The sequence below is a fragment of the Nicotiana tomentosiformis genome, chromosome 8 (assembly GCF_000390325.3).
Source record: "Nicotiana tomentosiformis chromosome 8, ASM39032v3, whole genome shotgun sequence".
In the NCBI taxonomy this organism is placed as follows: domain Eukaryota; kingdom Viridiplantae; phylum Streptophyta; class Magnoliopsida; order Solanales; family Solanaceae; genus Nicotiana; species Nicotiana tomentosiformis.
Genome location: NC_090819.1, coordinates 103,197,310 through 103,219,139, shown reverse-complemented (window position 1 = coordinate 103,219,139; position 21,830 = coordinate 103,197,310). Strand labels below are relative to the sequence as shown.

General features: G+C 41.8%; 1 protein-coding gene across 1 annotated transcript; it reads left to right on the top strand.

The window, feature by feature from the left end:
- Positions 1 to 820: 820 nt before the first annotated feature.
- On the top strand, positions 821 to 1,222 carry LOC138897921 (uncharacterized). Its single transcript, XM_070183947.1, has one exon. The coding sequence runs from the start codon at positions 821 to 823 to the stop codon at positions 1,220 to 1,222; it is 402 nt and encodes a 133-aa protein (XP_070040048.1).
- The last annotated feature ends 20,608 nt before the right edge of the window (positions 1,223 to 21,830 follow it).

Genomic DNA, 21,830 nt, shown 5'->3' with positions numbered 1-21,830 from the left:
CCAAATTAGGACGTGAATTATTGCATGACTTTGCGAAACATGTTTAAATATTGCGAACACTCTTTTATTTCACCTAACTGACTTGGTTATCTTTTGCTTTTTTGCTTTTTTTTGATTACTCCTGTTCCCAAAGGTTTGTTCATTCATACTGGCATCATCAGCATACTACACTAAATCCAGATGCCCTCCACCACCTCCTCCACCGAGCGACCAGAAAAGCAAAAGCAAGGGCAAAGGGAAAATGGATGATTAAAGTGGTATCCGGAAAGACAACGTTGTTTGTGGCGGAAAATGTTGAAACTTCAGATGGTAGAAGTACTTTGGGTCAGAATGAGTTGGTCTTACGTTTGGAGCATAAAATCCTGGAACTACAGGGCGAGCTTGAGCTGGACCAAAATTTGGCAAACCTCTTCCTTACTCTCAATGTTCCCGACATCAAACAGCAAAACCCGACTACCCAGAACCAAACACCACCACAAAATGAACAAAATCAGAATCCACCGCCCATAATTCCAAATCCTCCCGCACAACACCAGTATCATAATCCCGCACCTCCCCAGAACCTTAACCTACCACCAGTGCAAACCCCTCAATAACATCACCAACATCCAGCTCAATACCCGCAAACCACCACTTATCACACTCTCCAAAATGCACCACAACCTACTCCCGATCCCCAAAACTCAACCAACGGCCACCCGTATACCCAAGTTTCAGGAACTCATCAAAGCAATCCGATATATGTGGAAACCTTACCCCACACCCTACAGAAAACCCTATACATACCTAAACCAACTGAGAAGGACCTGCTCATTAGAACATGGAAGAGGAAGTAAAGAAGCTCACAGGGAGAGGCCAGAGTGTTGAAGGTGGGAAAGGCATTAAAAGTCTAAACTATGAGGACATGTGTATTCAGCCGGATGTGGAATTGTCGGAGGGTTACAAACCTCCCAAGTTCGAAATGTTCGATGGTACTGGTGATCTGAAGGTGCATCTGAGAACATACTGCAACAAGCTTGTAAGAGTGGGTAAAAATGAACAAATCCACACGAAAATGTTCATGCGAAGCCTTACAGGAAACGCTTTGTCTTGGTATGTCAATCAAAACCCAAAGAAGTGGGTTAATTGGGTGAGTATGGCATCAGATTTCATGGATAGGTTCAGGTTCAACACGGAAATGCGCCAGACATTTTCTACATTCAAAACCTCAAGAAGAAGCTGACAGAAACCTTCTGCGAGTATGCTACTCGTTGGAGATCAGAGGCCGCAAAGGTAAGGCCAGCACTCGAAGAAGAACAAATGAACAAGTTCTTTGTGTTGCACAAGATCTGCAATATTATGAACTATTGATGGTCATCAAAAATCACAAGTTCTCAGACATCATCAAGTTAGGGGAAAGAATAGAAGAAGGAATCAAGAGCGGGATGGTAACTAATTTTGAGGCGCTGCAAGCCAAAAATAAAGCCTTGCAATCAGGAGGTATCTCAAAGAAGAAAGAAGTGAGTGTCGTGATGGTAGCCCAGGGCCCTAAGTCTCCCCTCACATACCAAACACCTCCACCCACATATCAACCTTTACCACCAAAATACCAATACCCTGCCACCACCTACCATACCGACAACACTCAACATACATATTACCATTCACCTCCACTCTCCCGCCAAAACTACCCAAAGCCACGTCCAAATTTTGACCGCAGACCACCTAGACAATACACCCCAATTGTTGAACCCATAGCCCAATTGTATGAGAGACTGAAGGCCCCTGGTTACATCACCCCTATTCCTGTTATTGTTGTGGAAAATCCCTCCCAATGGATCAACCCCCAACAAAATATGTGCTTATCATTCAGGCATGAAGGGTCATACCATTGAGGAGTGTCGCACGTTGAAATACAAGATTCAAACGCTGATCGACACTAAGGTTATACAAGCAAAGGAAGTTGCACCAAATATTCGCAATAACCCTCTCTCGGATCACATAGGTGAGGGAGTGAACGTGATAGAAATTGATGAGGAGTGGGATTAGGAAAGGTCCATTGGACGCATTTGAGAGGGAGACGCTCCTAAAACATCTTCGGTCACCCTCACGCATGTTTTGGTAAAAACCCAAGCCCCATTTGAAGTTGAGGTAGCTACACCCTTCACTGTAATGGTAGATCCCACACCATCTTACAAGTCTGATGCCATCCCGTGGGATTATGTTGCGGAAGCAAGGAGAAAGGGATAACTAGGACTAGCAGAATTTACACACTTGAGAATCTGGGAAGAACGAGCAAGGAAGCTGCACCTAAGTCGCCTGTTGTTGAGACTGGCACTGACGATCTCTGAAGGAAGATACAAGCAAGGGAGTACTCTGTTGTTGAGCACCTAAACAAGACTCCTGCTCAGATATCCATCTTATCACTGTTGCAAAACTCAGACGCGCACAAGAATGCTTTGATAAAGGTGATAAGTGAAGCTTATGTACCTGCCAACATCACTAGTGGAGAGATGGCTAACATGGTCGGACTGGTACTAGAGAGCCACAAAATCACTTTCCATGAAGATGAGTTACCACTAGAAGGACTGAGTCACAGCAGGGCGTTGCACATCACAGTGCAATTCAAGGATAAGTTCATCACCAGGGTCTTGATAGATGGAGGTTCGAGTCTGAACATATGCCCATTGACCACTCTAAAGAGATTGGGTAAAGGCATGCGCGAGATACGAATGGGAAGCATGAATGTGAAGGCGTTTGATGGATCTCAGAGAGCCACTATCGGAGAAATCAACCTCGATCTACAAATGGGTCCAACTTGGTTTGATGTGAAGTTCCAAGTGTTAGATATATCTGCTACTTACAATCTATTGTTGGGACGGCCATGGATACATGCAGTCGGGGCAGTGGCTTCAACTCTGCACCAGGCTTTGAAGTTCGAGTGGAATCATCAGGAGGTGATCATTCATGGATATGGAAGCAACCCCATCTACACCAATCAGACCGCTCCAGTCATCAAGAACAGGAGAAAGTTGGGTGGAGAAATATATCACCACATTGAACGAGTGGACGCAATTGAAAAGGATCTATGGTGGAGCAAGAAGATAGAAATTATATTATTGTGGACAGGATATGAACCAAGCAAGGGTCTTGGTAAAAAGCTTCATGGGATCACCAAACCCGTACAACCACAGTATCATGGCATGACCTTTGGACTCGGATATGAATATACATGGCAAGAATATCAGGATTGGACACCACCGTGGCGTGCCCCTTATTATCAGCTGGAACAACCTGTACCACCTTTGCACCAGACATTCCATCAGGCTGACATGATGTGGGGATCTGAGGAAGATGAGGTTTTGGCTGGCATGAGGAAGCTGTTTCTAGATGAAGAAGACATGGGATGCAGTGCAATTATTAAGGAGGAGGAGGAGGAGGAGGACCTTACTATTCAGACAATGGAAGAGGGAGCTGCTCTCAAAAACTGGACTGTTGCACCGTCCTGGGCTCGCCGAGTTCCTAGGTAGCCTGGCAAATTAGCATGAATTATTTTCAAATAGTTTTGAGCATTTAATACATTTTCAGTATTTTGTTTTGAAAAAATTACTCGAGACATCGAGTCATATTTGTTGACATTTAAAGTTTTAATGCATTACTGCTTTCCATATTTATTATTATCTTTCTACATTCTTTTTAGCATAATTATTACATTTCCCGATGAACCTACAACTGTGACATGTAATGAGACAATGCAGCATAAGGATAGTGATTCGGAAGATCTTGAAGATGATATAATACCTGAGGAAATTGTCAAAGAAGTAGAGAACTTTGAAAACAAACCGAAGTCTAATCTGGAAGAAACAGAGGCCGTTAACTTAGGGGATTCTGAAACAGTCAAGGAAACTCATATAAGCACTCATCTATCACAGTCAGAGAAAGAAAGGTATATCAGGTTCCTAAAGGAGTATGAGGATATCTTTGCATGGTGCTACGATGATATGACTTATTTGAGCACATCCATAGTAGCTCATAAGCTACCCATCAATATCATGTGTCCACCGGTAAAGCAGAAGCTCAGAAAGTTCAAGCCAGATATGAGTTTGAAGATAAAAGAGGAGGTCACCAAGCAAATCAAAGCCAAGGTTCTCCGAGTGGTCGAATACCCAACGTGGTTAGCCAACATTGTGCTAGTTCCAAAGAAGGATGGGAAGTTTAGAGTATGTGTCGATTACCGAGATCTGAACAAAGCAAGTCCTAAGGATGATTTCCAGCTGCCTAACATACACATACTGATTGACAACTGCGCCAAGCATGAACTCCAATCCTTTGTGGATTGCTTCACAAGATACCACTAGATTTGGATAGATGAGGAGGATGCCAAAAAGACCGCCTTTATCATACCATGGGGAATATATTGCTATAAAATGATGTCGTTCGGTTTGAAGAATGCTGGGGCCACCTACATGAGGGCCATGACGACTATCTTCCACGACATGATACACAAGGAAATAGAGGTGTACGTGGATGATGTTATCATCAAATCTAAAAGGAGTTTGGATCACATAGAAGACCTTAAGAAATTTTTTTATCTGCTTCGAAAATACAACTTGAAGTTGAACCCTGCAAAATGTGCCTATGGAGTCCCTGCTGGAAAGTTGTTAGGCTTCATCGTGAGTCACCGAGGTATCGAGTTAGACCCGTCAAAAATCAAAGCTATCCAGGACTTGCCACCGCCAAAGAACAAAACAAATGTGATGAGTTTTCTAGGGCGCCTCAATTATATCAGCCATTTTATAGCACAATCAACGGTGATATGTGCGCCAATCTTCATAATGCTGAGGAAAGATGCTGCAACAAGATGAACTGAAGAATGCCAGAATACCTTCGACAAAATCAAAAAGTATTTATCCAAACCCGTGTTGGTCCAGCCAGAACCAGGGAAACCCTTGCTGCTTTATCTGTCTGTGTTGGATGGGGCCTTTGGTTGTGTTCTAGGACAACATGATGAAACTGGGAGGAAGGAGCAGGCAATATATTACCTGAGAAAGAAGTTCACGCCTTACGAAACTCGGTATACTTTATTGGAACGCACCTACTGTACTCTGACATGGACAACCCAGAAGTTGAGACATTATTTATGTGCGTACACTACATATCTCATATCAACGATGGATTCGCTAAAATACATCTTTCAGAAACCCATGCCTATGGGTAAGTTAGCAAAGTGGCAGATATTACTGAGTGAGTTTGACATCGTCTATGTAACTCAAAAGGCAGTCAAAGGGCAAGCATTAGTGGATCACTTGGCAGAAAATCCCGTGGACGGAGAATACGAACCATTGAAAATGTATTTTCCCGACGAGGAGGTATCATTTGTAGGAGAAGATATTACCGAGGCATACGATGGTTGGAGGATGTTCTTCGACAGAGCAGCAAACATCAAAGGAGGGAGTATCAGAGTTGTCTTAGTATCAAAAACCGGGCAACACTATCCAGTATCCGCAAAACTCAGGTTTTCGTGCACCAACAATATGGCAGAATAGGAGGCCTGCATCCTGGGACTCAGGTTGGCCATTGATATAAACGTTCAGGAGTTGTTGGTAATCGGAGATTCCGATCTATTGGTGCACCAGGTTCTAGGAGAATGGTCTACGAAGAACACCAAAATATTGCCATACTTGCACTGTGTACAAGAGCTGATCAAGAGATTCACAAAGATAGAGTTCAAGCATGTTCCAAGGATTTAGAATGAGTTTACAGATGCATTAGCCACTTTATCTTCCATGATACAACACCTAGACAATAATTTCATCGATCATATCACAATAGGATTTCATAAGCAGCCAGCTTATTGTGCGCACGTTGAAGAAGAAATTGACAGAAATCTGTGGTTCCACGACATCATAAAATACTTAGAAAAGGGAGAATATCCAGAGCACGCTACACATACTTAGAAGCACACGCTTCGAAGATTGGCCAACTATTTCTTTCAAAGCGGAGGAATTCTGTATAGAAGGACTCCTGATTTGGGATTGTTGCGATACGTCGATGCGAAGGAGGCGTCAAGATTGCTCGAGGAAATACATGACGGAACTTGCGGACCCCACATGAATGGTTTCGTTCTGGACAAGAAGATATTAATAGCTTGATATTTCTGGATGACTATGGAAACAGACTGCATCAAATATGTTCAAAAGTGTCACCAATGCCATATACATGCTGATATGATACGAGTGCCGCCCAACGAACTCAATGCAACAAGTTTGCCCTGGCCCTTCTCTTCTTGGGGTATGGATGTTATCGGACCAATTGAACATGCTGCTTCAAACGGACATAGGTTCATTCTGGTGGCTATAAACTACTTCACAAAATGGGTTGAAGATGCATCCTATAAGGCTACCGTTTGCTTTGCTTGAGTATCGTATCACAGTTCGTACATCCACTGGGGCAACCCCCTATCTATTGATTTATGGTACTGAAGTCGTTATTACCGCCGAAGTAGAAATCCCTTCCTTAAGAATCATGCAGGAAGCCAAGCTCAGCGACGCAGAATAGGTACGGAGCCAGTATGAACAACTAGCTCTCATTGATGGAAAATGAATGAACGCAGTATGTCACGGTCAACTCTACTAGAACAGAATGGCAAGGGCTTTCAATAAAAAGGTCAGGTCAAGGAAATTCACACTGGGGCAATTGGTGTTGAAACAGATCTTCCCACATCAGGATGAAGCAAGGGGAAATTCTCACCCTAACTGGTAAGGCCCTTACATGGTTCACCGAGTATTAACAGGAGGGGCACTTATACTTGCAAAAATAGATGGAAAGATTTGGCCAAAACCTATCAATTCAGACGCAGTCAAGAGATACTATGTTTAAGATTATGTACGCATTTTCTCTTTGATGTAACTGAACTATGCTTGACCTGATTCCCATTTAAGAGGGGATACGTAGGCAGCCCTGTGTGTTCGGTCACATCATAATAAAATCTTCATTCCCACTATGGTTAGAAACTGGGGCAGGATATCGAGTTTGCCCGACCTCATCATGTTTGGAATTGCCAAGGAATGTATCGCAGGAAGTATGCACTTAAACTGGGGCAGAATTTTGAGGAGGATCCTCAAAATTCCGAGTCAAGGAGGTTGCAATGTCTCAAAAGCGTGTCACAGTCATCAATTCAATAAATTATTTGCTCTCGTGCATTATCACATATTTCAAACAACTACATTTTCATAAATAATTTATCAAACGCATATTTTTCAAAAATTTTGTTTTTATAGCAGCCAGACGTTACTCGGGGTGACTCAAGCAGGGACTTTAGACGAAAGCAAAGGCGAAGCAAGGAATCAAGAGCACGAACCAACCTTTCCCCCGCAAAACTCACAATTTTTCTTTGGATGCAGACACAATGAACATAACAGGAACATCCGCAAATACATACACACAGCAAGATCACTATCTTCACACCGACAAAGGTCACCAAACGCAAACACATCAAGCTAAGAAATACTTTATTCTCTCTCATTTAGTCATTGCTTTTCTTGCATAGGGCTAAGCACTGCCCTCATCATTACAGAAGGCTAAGCATTGCCTTCTTTTGCATGAGACTAAACATTGTCTCTACTCATTGCATAAGGCTAAGCGATGCCTTTCATTACATGAGGCTAAGCACTGCCTCCACATTGCATAAGGCTAAGCACTGCCTTTCTTTGCATGAGACTAAACACTGTCTCCATTTCTCGCATGAGGCTAAGCATTGCCTCCATTATTGCAAAAGGCTAATCGTTGCCTTTTGTTATATGAGACTAAGCATTGTCTTCACATTGCATAAGGCTAAGCATTGTCTTTCCTTGCATGAGACTAAGCACTGTCTCCATTCCTTGCACGAGGCTAAGCATTTCCTCCATTATTGCATAAGGCTAAGCACTGTCTTTCCTTGCATGAGACTAAGCATTGTCTCCATTCCTAGCACGAGGATAAGCATGGCCTCCATTGTCGCATAAGGCTAGGAATTGCCTTTCCTTCCATGAGACTAAACATTGTCTACGCTCTTTGCATCGAGCTAAGCACTGCCCTCATCTCATACAAAACTAAACCTTGTCTCATCTTGTTATCGCATATGACTAAGCATTATCTGTTTCCTCTATCAAATGATCGATATCGCCGCATCTTTGCATCTCATGGGCTGAAACATTAACACATTATCTGAAGGCGTCATAGTCTGAGGGTATCATCATCATAGCCCGAAGACATCATGCCATGGCCTGAGGATTTCTCGAAATTGCATATCATTATTCAAAGGCGTCATAGTCCGGAGGCACCATCCCCATTGCCCGAGGACACCATTCCATGGCCTGCGAATCCCTTATCATACGCTTCATGGCCCAGGACGTCATGGTCTAAGGACATCATCATCATCGTCCGAAAGACAACTCTCATGGTCCGAAGGGAATCTGCATCATGTTTAAGTTTATGCAGTAACCCCATATATTCACGTGCATCGTGTTTTGAGTTTTGTAGGTAACTCAGGAGGTAACCGTTCTACAAACAGGAGCCATTTTCGCTGTGGTTTCCATTCACAACGTTCACATCCTTTGACTACATCAAACATAACCGATGATCAATAATTGATTTCCTTTTGTTCTATAACCGTTCAAATATTTGCCTCATACACCCGTAAGGTTCAAATTTGCATTCATAGTGCCACCTGAAATTATCTGATATTCACGACACTATCACATCCAAATGATCTTTTGAAACACACGACCAATCTTATAATAACTCCATCGGTTTCGTTCGTCGTTGGATCCAGAACTACACACGACCTGATTCCCGTAACACCAGGGATATGTAGGCAACTCAAGAACCAGGGTTCGGCCCCTGTATTTTCAAAATACATCATTCCTCACTTACTTCAGACAAAATTTGTCATCATTTTCTTTACCCGACAACATTTTCATCATTCTCGGGTAAAGAGAGGCAATTGTTGATACACAATTTTTTCCTCATATTCTTTTTAATAGTATATATACTTTCAAAATATCATTTTGCATCATTACTTAATTTACAAAGGTTATACAAGTATTTTCTATAATTTGTATAATTTTTAAAACTTTAAAATTGATTTTCATGCATTTTAATTACTTGAATATGCATTAATTACCCCTTAAATTATTTTGTGATGACTTAATCATCCAAATTTATCATTTACACCCACATATATGTTTTACAACATTTTTACTTCATTGCATATGATTACATTTGCATTTTTAACTATTTACACAATTTTTGCAAGAATAGCCTACATTCTATACATAATTATATTTATTATTTTATTTATGTTAGAATAACATTTTATATTTTTATAATGTTAAGCTATAATTTTCCAGCATTTTACTGCATAAATACTATTTTTATTTTTTATTAATCACTTTTATAAACTATTGTTTCATAAATTTTGTATATTTAATTTTTATAGCCCAAGAAGGTTGGACCAAACAGACCCAAATCCCTGGCCCAATCTCTTTAGCCCAAACCAAACAACCCTTTTGATCTAGCCCGGTCACGACCCATTGAACCAACCCGCCCCGCTCGAGTTTTAATCTTGGTCGTTGATCTCTCAAGATCAACAGCCCACAACTACCCTATCATTTTTAATAACCCAACCCCAAACCCTAATCCCCATTCTCCTACAGACCGCCGCCCCCGTTTCCCTCGTCTCTCCTCCTCCCTCCTTCAAAAACCCTAGCCGCCTTCACCAACTTTCTCCGAATCCGATTAATTCATGGATTCCTGCCATGATTCACTTACATTTTATGGATTATCTCGTTGTTCTTTACAAGATTATGGTATTACATAGTACTTTCCTCATTTTTGGCAAGCACCAATCTTTCGAATCAAGAGAAATCAGACTCACTCCTCAGGATTCAGACGATTTTTCGTCTATATACACTCATGGCAAGATTATATGGGTCTGATTTACCAAGAATCTTTGGCCAATCTGAGATTCTGGGCAGAACTAGGGTTCACCTGATTTTTCTCCTAATTTGGTTCTAAATCGATTATGCATGCTTTTCTTTCCTTATTTATGTTTGATTGATTATATTTTCTTCTTTGTTTGTTCAATTTCCATTAATATATAAACCCATCCCCCAACTCCCCTAGGAGATGGAGAAAAATCCCAAAAGAAAACTATTACTATTCTCTTATTCATTCTTGTCCTATAATATTCTGAGGCTCAATATTTTGGCCGGCTGAAAGCCTAGGCCATCGGAATTCAATTCTCGAACCTTTCTCAGTGTGAGCATTGCCCGGGGCTCGTTCGAAACCCTTGGGAACTCTGACGCACTGAGATTCTTGGGTTCTACTGCTCGCTTTGCTATTGATATTGAAGTGTTGCTGAAATTACTCCCCTTGTTTACTTGTTCGTCTGTAACTGGTAAAGTAGCTATGACTCTTGCAATTTCATTTTTTGTTTCTTCTCGTTTAAATTCCTGCTCTGCATATCTATGTCTCTGAGAATTTTTATGAACCAATATGCCATTATATTCTTTGAAACTCTTCTTGAGGCTCTATACCTTCTAGTAGCCCAACTTGCATATTTGTTGCCTTGATTCTTCCTTCTTAAGCCTACTTGCTAATGTATGTGCTCGAATGCTCATTATTGTTCCCTATTCTGAGTGTGGTTTCTTGCCTTGTTCTGTACTCTTGTGATGAGTCGAGTCATGCCCAGAACCTGTTCTAAATCTTGAGTCGTTCATGCGCGACTTGATACTTTTCTAAGAATTAACTCCTGATCACGTTATTAGCCCATGCATGCTTTCCCTGCTACATGTGAACTAATGCCCGCTCCCTGCCTTGTCATGTACCTTTGTGATGAACCCATGCATATGTTTCAGACCTTGTTAAGTCATTCCTATCCAACCTGCTAAATTTTAATGTTGTATTGATTAGCTAGGGCCTGCTTTCATGTCATTTAAGTTCTAATATATGCTCTGACTTATGCAATCCTATTTGAGACCTTAGGGAAAACCTCATGTCTAGCCTCTTCCCTGATATGTGATTAAGCCTAGTGCAGGCTAGTCTTGTTAACCTATATTTGACATATCCTTGCCCATTGTGAGTCCTGGTGCTATTTAAACCTTCGTGTATGATTGATAATGTTAAAGTCTTCATGCCCAGTTGATTGGATTATTACAGACTATGTTCATTAGCCTGTTTTTATCATATTTTCACTAGACCCTCATGCTAGAAATCTTACTTGTTTCCGTCTGTGATTCTACAAGATTCCTCTGTCAAGATTGTGTTTAAGTTAACCTTAGATCATATTATATCCTGAAACTTTATTTGGGGTTGTCTGTTGGTTTGTGATGTTCCATCTTGTCTTCTGAACTTTTAGCATCTTATGTGTATAACTCTGTGTGATCTCATCTACCTGCTCTGGTTTAAACTACAGTTAGTTGCAGTCCTAAGAATTAAGTGTGTGGACTTCGAGTGGTTTGATTAATTTATGAACAACTTGTTACTTATGTGGTTAAGTCTGGCATTGCTGGGTAAATTGATTCCCCCTTTCAGACTTGGTATGGGTTTGGGTTTGGGTTTGGGTTCGAGTCATGCAGCTGATACACTCTAATGTCCTGGGGTGTACCAACACCTGGGTTTACTATTTTTTGTGTGAAGAATGAGATCACTGAAGACCTTGAAGTTGTTGGGTTATTCCTCTTTGGGCCTGCTCTGCTTATTCGGGTTGTACTCATTCAGCTTGTAATATTTTTCATGTACTCTTCATTTTAGGCCTGTAATGATTTGTAAACAAATAATTGGGGCGTTACTGGAACTAGGGAATGGGTGTGCTTTATTCTTACATAAGGGGTAGAGAACATGCCTATAGGGTCTACGTGCTTTATTTGCTACCTTGTTTAACTTGCTCTACTTCTGCACGCTAGTAGAAATCATGTCTATAAGAATCGCACACACCTCACCTAATTTTATCTAATACTCGCACACTATCTCAAACCTGTTAGTAATTGCTATACTTGATTTCCATATTATTACTATGCGTTTAGACAGCATGCCTATAGGATGTATAACACATGCTTTGTCAACCTAGAAATCATGCTTATAGGACTTCAAATAATTAATTGGTCTATTGCTTCTATTACTTTTAGGGTACTACCCATCTAGATATCATAACTATCGGACCCTAATCTTTTAATCAACTACTTCTATTGTTTTCATTACACTGCCCCGCCTAGATGACATGCCTATAGGAGTAAAGTGTTGTAAAATCAATTTCAGTTATCAACTACTAGAAATCCTGCCTATAGGATGTCATCACTTGCCTAAGAAGTATGTTTATAAAATCAGCACTGATAATTCGGAATTCTGAGATCATTTCACTATCTTATTGCGCAAACAATTAGAAATCGTGCCTATAGGACTTGCAATGCCTTTAATCTACAAGTTCGTTAGTTTAAAGCTTCACTGCTGCCTATCCAGTGCTGGAAATCAGAATCACATAGAAACTATGCCTATAGGACTTAATAGCTCTAATGCGTTTGAAATTGTCTACTGCCTAATTGCACGCGTACATTTGTTGTTTATATGTGGAGGTTAACTTGAGCCTTTAATTATACTCATGTGTAGTCCTACATGTTTTTGAATGTGCGCTAGTTTTATCATTTTGAGCATCCTAAGTGAAGTCTAGAACCACCCAAATAGAGGTCCAAAACCTCATGGACCATAGGTATGGGACGGGTAGTGCACGCATAGGGTACGACCTAGAATTGAATTAGAGCTCCTTTAAATAAATAACTTTAACATAGTAATCGGGTAGAAGGAAATGATAATCTGTGCCCGCTGAATAATATGAGCAACCCCTATCTCAAAGGAGTTGCGAAGTATTATTTATGTTGCACGAGGTGATCCTTTAGGCTAAAAAACTCAGGACCCAGGACCCCCCCTTCTTTTCTTTATGTATTTGTTATTTACACTTAGTCATCTAACATAGATCAATGTAATTGTATCCTTGTAATCATTAAGATTTGTGCCGATTCTCACGTGTTCTAATAAGACTCTTCGGCTTCTAAATTTCCCTTTATTTATTTGATCACCTAGCCTAATTACGTAATCCACATAATTTAAAGTTCGGCTGGGACCCACAATTATGGACCTCGAAGAGTGCCTAACACCTTCTTTTTGAGGTAATTTGAGCCCTTACCCGATCTTTGGTGACACAGACTAGTCAAACAGAGTTATTTGCAAATAGGTGCCCAAACGCACCTCAAAATCGTTAGGTGGCGACTCTTCTCTTTTAATACCCATTTAAAAGAGTTGTCACACGTCGAAACCCGCTTTTGCAAGAAAATGGGGCGCGACACTCGGGACCTCATCCAAATATACCAATAAGTCCCGTAACATATCATGTACTTACTCGAGGTCTCAAATTACATCGAACAATGTCGAAATTATAAATTGCACCTCAAATCGAACTTATAAATTTTCCAAATTCTATATCTTGTGCCGAAACGCGTCAAATCAATCCGGAATGACTTCAAATTTTGCACATGAGTCATAAATGACATAATGGAGTTGTTCCAAATTTCCGGAATCGGATTCCGACCCCGATATCAATAAAGTCAATTTCCCGGTCAAACTTCCAAACCTTCAATTTCTTACTTTCGCCATTTCAAGCCATATTCAACTACGGACTTCAAAATAAATATCCAGACATACTCCTAAGTCCGAAATCACCATATGGAGCTATTGGAACCATCAAAACTCCATTTCGAGGTCAAATACTAAAAAGTCAAACTTGGTCAACTCTTCGAATTTAAAGCTTCAAACATGAAATTCATTCTTCCAAACTAATTCTAAAACACCTGAAAAACCAAAACCGACGATTCACACACGTCATAATACATCATATAAAGCTATTCAAGACTTCAAATAGTTGAAAGGAGCGTAAATGTTCGAAACGACAAGTCGGGTCATTACATACTCCCCCACTTAAACATATGTTCGCCCTCGAACATGCCAAGAGTTGTTCCTAAACCTTCAAATCACTATTCCACCTTACCGCGCATATACCCGGGGGTGATACCACATCACCCTTTTCCATATAGGCCTGACAATATAACATAATTGAAAATCATTAATTTAACTTTAGCCCATAAACCTTGGACCCCAATTTCTAACATCCGAAATTCTTTTCAAGACCTGAATCTCACATCTACACACTGTATAAGCCTGAACAATCTGTATTAAGCCTTAACTGTAATCCCAGATGTAATCACATTACATACTACACAACTCACATACCCGCAGCACCATTTCCGATCACAGTAACTACTCAAAACCAACCTGGTACTAGTATTAAACCCCATATCAAACAAAACCTCGTTCCCAAAACCTTCGTACACTGCCGATAATGAAAGAAACACACGGAATCTAAGCCGACTTTCGATATTATCCTCCCAAATATACAGTAATAAAACTTGATAGTACCCATTCTAACCTCATTAACACTCTGAGTCACTAGCAGAATACATACCCGGTTGTTTAGAAACCTTCCATTTGCTCTCATCCAGGTGGAAATCACTATACACAACATGTTCCTTACGCCCGTGGAAAATATCAGTCTTAAACCGTGGTAGAAACCATCGGGAACTATTCAAAATCCATTTGCACATAACAAACTATCATAACTGAATTCCTCTAACTCGACCAAGCCATGAAGGTCACAAAACCCAAGAATATTGCCACCAAAACCTCTGTAGAGCCTCACCACATCATAAGTACCCAAAGAACCGATCATATCCATTACCGTGTTGTTCCAACTTACTACCAAGCTATCATGTTTCTTCGATTCCTTTCCGAATTACCCTCAAGTAGACACTCTTCCTTGCCATACACCACGATCCTTACCCAAAGGTCACTACTAGAAATCCCAACATAAACCACACTGCCATAAGGCCCATAAGCTGTTGTGTTCCTTCTTAAGCACCACAACCGAGACACCCACTCTGAAAGGACCTTATGTGAATTTAAAATTGTTCTTTTTACCTTTCTTATACTGAAATATAGAATCTATAGTCATACAGAATTACCGCAAGTCCCGGCACCATCCAGTGTAAATAACCGATTCTGGCGATATACAAATTCTGGAAAAAAATCAATTGACACATATACATTTTGAATCCATTAGAACCCTTTCGAAAGTCATCCACTCTGCTCAAATCTAAATTGCACCATCCAAACGGCCTGAAATACACGTGCCCCATTAGCACAATAACACTTAAAGAAGTAACCCTACCTTAACACCACCGATCAAGTTCATACTCCGTGGGCACTACATCCTTCACAATAAACAACTCACTCATCCCATGATTTTCATATACTCATAAAGCGCAATATAACCCGTATTCAGGAATTTCCTTACTCGAGTCATCCTCGATCTCAAACTCTGCTAGTCATAACTAATCCACAAGTATGCCTCGGACCAAAACCAATACAACACATAATTATGCAATCAAATCGTAGATAGCAAACTGCCCCACTTGACTCAAAGTCATAAATCAAAACACTCAATAACTCACAATACCCCTACTCTATTACTGTCATAATATCGCAGTGAGATTCAACTAAATTCTTCACAAGCTCATGCAACGCAACCCGTATAGTACCTCAATTCATCTTCTAAGCCCGTCTTCATTCTCGTGATGGTCAGGTCGACTTCCTTAACCATTTCAAATTCAAATCTCAACATATAGAACCTGCTGGTAGAAAAGAAATTCTCCACACAATATTGTAAGGATCACACATCCGTAAATTACCCTGCAGGAGATAACCCACCTGCTTAGCCTCAAATTGGCATCTTGCTTTACCCTTTCGCAGCCACCTTTACTATGCAATCACTTAATCTTACTGAGTCTGAACTCATTAACAAGACATGAGAATTTAATTTGTCCCACGATTTAACAATGTGAAAGATCCTTCAACATACTCATAACTAGAGACTTATACATCAAATCAATACGGAAATCAAGCACCCAATGGCCCTTTTTACATCTCGAGAAACTCTTCTCGTCACATTCAAACCATATGAACACATCCCGCAATCGCATCATACTCATCATTTAGTCATTCCACCGCTCACCGAGCCACAATTTCCACTCATAGGGACACTACCGAACATATGAGTCCGAATGTACAAGTTCTCACAACTGAAACTATCGAGTCAAAGCTGTGGTATAAACCTGGCCTCAAGTCCTCCAGACTGGCCCATCACCAAAACTCAAAAAACACATCTCGTACCTCGTTCATAGAATCACAAGCTGTCGATGCACAGTTGATACCGAACGTTCACATACGTGTACGAGTGAGTGGAATTGTCACGACCCAAACACCTAACCAGTCGTGATGGCACCTATCGTGGAACTAGGCAAGCCGACATACTCAATATGCTTTCAATGTATAACAGAAGTGAGCTAAAGCAATTAAACTAACTGAAGGTTTAGATAATAACGGGGTAAAAACCCAAAACACAAGTGCAGAATGATAGCCCGACATCGGGGTGTCACTAAGTCATGAGCATCTAACAACCCATCTAGAAATAGAGTCTACTCCAGTCTGTGCCAAATGCCAATACAAGAGAGAAAAGATAATAAGAAAGGAGAAACAAGGACTGCGGACGCCGGCAGCTACCTCGTAAGTCTCCGATAATTAGTTCGCGCACGAATTCAGCGACCGCCATAACCGTACACACCTGGATCTGCGCATGAAGTACAGGGTGTAGCATGAGTACAACTAACTCAGCAAGTAACAGAATTAAATAAGGAACTGAGAAGCAGTGACGAGCTATAAAAATACAGATCATTAAAAACGTTTTCAGTAAAGAGTGAACATGCTTTCAAATCCTGTGGTATAAGTCAAATCAGTTCAAGCTCAAGTAAAACAGATATGAATCTTCCAGAAATTTCACAACAACAATAGATAACAACTAAGTGCAACAATAAATAAAAGCAAGTACAGCCTTTCAAGGCAGCAGTTACTCAACACATCTCAACAGCTCATACTCTCGGCTCTCAACCCTCAATACACACTCTCAATAGGCACCTGCGCTCACTGGGGGTGTATAAACTCCGGAGGGGCTCCTTTAACCCAAGCGCTATATTGCTGCGGCGTGCAGCCTGATCCAATATTATTGCGGCGTGCAACCCGATCCAATAATGTTGCGGCATGCAACCCAATCAATTATTGTTGCGACGTGCAACCCGATCCAATATTGTTGCAGCGTGCAACCCGATCCATATATATATATATATATATATATATATATATATAGCCCGAAGGCTTGTTGCGGCATGCAACCTGATCCATATACCTCACAGCTTGTAGCTCGGCACTCAGGCCCTATCTCAGTCACTAACCTCTCTAGCCCCTCGTGCTCACAGAATATCATAATAATTAGCCCAGACCGAGAATACAATAAGTATCAACAAGAAATGAGAGGGAACGGAGATATAACACACAAGTAAGACTGTGACTGGGTACAAGACAGCAATTAGCAGTCAATTCAACAAGTATACGACCACTGCAGGTCCTAACAGTGATATCATATGGCCTAAGCATGGTTTCTAACATAAAAGGCAGTCAATTACTCAAAGACAAGGAAAAACAAGTAATAACAATGGCTATTCGACTTTACAGTCTCACAGGACGGACCAAGTCACAATCCCTCACGGTGAACGCTCACATGCCCGTCACCTAGCATGTGCGTCACCTCCAAATATTCACATCATACTAATTCTCGGGGTTTCATACCCTCAAAACCTGATTTAAGACTGTTACTTACCTCAACTGCGCAGAAATCCTACTCTGAAATGCCTTTCCCTCTCGAATCGGCCTCCAAATGCCCCGAATCTAGCCACAAACAGTACAAGATAATCAATATTGGCTAAAAGGATCAATTCCACAAGAAAACTACTAAACTATAGTCCAAAATCCGAAATCGGCTCAACCCGGCCCCCCGGGCCCATGTCTCGAAACCCGACGAAAGTCAAAAAACCCGAAAGCCCATTCACTCACAAGTCTAACCATACCAAATTTATCAAAATCAGACCTCAAATGCCCCTCCAAAATTCACTCTCCAATTCCCAAGCCCTAATCTCCCAAATCTCACCTCAAACACTCACCAACTAGGTGTAAATATCAGTGGGGAAACACCATTATTGAAGATAAATAGGCACAAGGAACTTACCTCAGTGATTACTCCGAAATCTCTCTCAAAATCACCAAAATCTGAGCTCAAAAATTATGAAAATGGTGAAAAATCTCGAAGTCATCTATTTATAGGTTCTGCCCAGACTTCTCGCACCTGCGGCTCAATTTTCGTGCCGCATATGCGGGCAAAGACTCGCTTCTATGGAAAATCACTAAAACACTACCTCCGCTCCTGCGATCAAGTGACTGCATCTACGCTCTTCGCGGGTGCGGGAACTACATCGCATATGCGGTTCAAACTCGCACTTGCACCCCTAAATCCGCTTCTGCGACCATCGAAGATGCGGGAATTCCATCACACCTGCGTCCTCTGCCCAGATCCTCCTTAGCCGTATATGCGGCTCCTCCTTCGCTTCTGCAGGATCGCGTCTACGGTTCCCACTCCGTAGGTGCGGTTACACCAGTAGCAGCAGCTTCAGCTGCAATTCCTCAACTCCAATCAAGCTGTTAACCACCCGAAATCACCCCAAGGCCTCCGGGACCTCAACCAATTATACCAACAAGTCCAATAACCCGATACGAACTTAGTCGAATCTTTGAATCCCTCAAAACAATATCAAAATGCCAAATTACACCCAGATTCAAGCCTAAAGAACTTCTAAACTTCTGAATTCTACAACGATGCCGAAACCTACCAAACCACGTCCGATTGACCTCAAATTTTACACACAAGTCAAAAATGACACCACGAACCTATTCCAACTTCCGGAAATCCAATCCGACCCCGATATCAAAATTTCCACTGCCGGCCAAAATTGCCAAAATTCCAACTTTCGCCAATTCAAGCCTATTTTTACTACGGACCTCCTAATCACATTATGGATGTGCTACTAAGTCCAAAATCACCTAACGGAGCTAACCGAACCATAAAAATTTAAATCCGAGGTCGTTTTCCCACAAGTCGACATCCGGTCGACTTTTCCAACTTAAGCTTCCAATTTAGAGACTAAGTGTTTCAATTCTCTCCAAAACTACTCCGGACCTGAACCAACCAACCCGGTAAGACATAATATAGCTGTAAAGCACAAAAGAAGCAGAAATGGGGGAAACGGGAAACGACCAGCTGGGTCATTACATCCTCCCCCTCTTAAACAAACGTTCGTCCTCGAACGGGTCTAGAAATATACCTGGAGTCTCAAATAGGTGTAGATATCTACCCAGCATCTCCCGCTCGGTCTACCAAGTGGCCTCCTCTACAGGCTAACCTCTCCACTGCACCTTCACTGAAGCTATATCCTTTGACCTCAACTTCCGAACCTGCCGCTCCAAAATGGCCACCGGCTCCACATCATAAGTCATATCACCATCTAACTAAACCGTGCTGAAATCCAAAACATGGGACGGATCGCCGATATACTTCTGAAGCATAGAAACATGAAATACTGGATGCACACTCGACAAGCTAGGTGGCAAGGCAAGCTTGTAAGCCACCTCTTCGATCCTCTGAAGTACCTCAAAAGGCCCAATGAACCGAGGGCTAAACTTGCCCTTCTTCCCAAACCTCATAACACCCTTCATGGGTAATACCTTTAGCAGAACCTTCTCCTCAACCATGAAAGACACATCATGGACCTTCCTGTCAGCATAGCTCTTTTTCCTAGACTGCGTCGTGCGAAGGCGCTCCTGAATCAATTTCACCTTGTCTAAGGCATCCTGGACCAAGTATGTACCCAAGAGCCTAGCCTCACCCGGCTCAAACCATCCCACTGGAGATCTACACCGCCTCCCATTTAAAGCCTCGTATGGAGCAATCTGAATGCTCGGCTGATAATTGTTGTTATATACAAACTCCACGAGTGGAAGAAACTGGTCCCATGAACCCCCAAAATCGATGCACCTACGGAGTGGGAACCGCAGACGCGAGCCGATACGAACTTAGTCGAATCTTTGAATCCCTCAAAACAATATCAAAATGCAAAATTACACCCGGATTCAAGCCTAAAGAACTTCTAAACTTCCGAATTCCACAACGATGCCGAAACCTACCAAACCACGTCCGATTGACCTCAAATTTTACACACAAGTCAAAAATGACACCACGAACCTATTCCAACTTCCGGAAATCCAATCCGACCCCGATATCAAAATTTCCACTACCGGCCAAAATTGCCAAAATTCCAACTTTCGCCAATTCAAGCCTATTTTTACTACGGACCTCCTAATCACATTATGGATGTGCTAATAAGTCCAAAATCACCTAATGGAGCTAACCGAACAATAAAAATTTAAATCCGAGGTCGTTTTCCCACAAGTCGACATCCGGTCGACTTTTCCAACTTAAACTTCCAATTTAGAGACTAAGTGTTTCAATTCTCTCCAAAACTACTCCGGACCTGAACCAACCAACCCAGTAAGACATAATACAGCTGTAAAGCACAAAAGAAGCAGAAATGGGGGAAACGGGAAACGACCAGCTGGGTCATTACATCCTTCCCCTCTTAAACAAACGTTCGTCCTCGAACGGGTCTAGAAATATACCTGGAGTCTCAAATAGGTGTAGATATCTGCCCCACATCTCCCACTCGGTCTACCAAGTGGCCTCCTCTACAGGCTGACCTCTCCACTGCACCTTTACTGAAGCTATATCCTTTGACCTCAACTTCCGAACCTGCCGCTCCAAAATGGCCACCGGCTCCACATCATAAGTCATATCACCATCTAACTAAACCGTGCTGAAATCCAAAACATGGGACGGATCGCCGATATACTTCTGAAGCATAGAAACATGAAATACTGGATGCACACTCGACAAGCTAGGTGGCAAGGCAAGCTTGTAAGCCACCTCTTCGATCCTCTGAAGTACCTCAAAAGGCCTAATGAACCGAGGGCTCAACTTGCCCTTCTTCCCAAACCTCATAACACCCTTCATGGGTAATACCTTTAGCAGAACCTTCTCCTCAACCATGAAAGACACATCATGGACCTTCCTGTCAGCATAGCTCTTTTTCCTAGACTGCGTCGTGCGAAGGCGCTCCTAAATCAATTTCACCTTGTCTAAGGCATCCTGGACCAAGTATGTACCCAAGAGCCTAGCCTCACCCGGCTCAAACCATCCCACTGGAGATCTACACCGCCTCCCATTTAAAGCCTCGTATGGAGCAATCTGAATGCTCGGCTGATAATTGTTGTTATATACAAACTCCGCGAGTGGAAGAAACTGGTCCCATGAACCCCCAAAATCGATGCACCTACGGAGTGGGAACCGCAGACGCGAGCCGATACGAACTTAGTCGAATCTTTGAATCCCTCAAAACAATATCAAAATGCCAAATTACACCCGGATTCAAGCCTAAAGAACTTCTAAACTTCCGAATTCCACAACGATGCCAAAACCTACCAAACCACGTCCGATTGACCTCAAATTTTACACACAAGTCAAAAATGACACCACGAACCTATTCCAACTTCCGGAAATTCAATCCGACCCCGATATCAAAATTTCCACTGCCGGCCAAAATTGCCAAAATTCCAACTTTCGCCAATTCAAGCCTATTTTTACTACGGACCTCCTAATCACATTATGGATGTGCTACTAAGTCCAAAATCACCTAACGGAGCTAACCGAACTA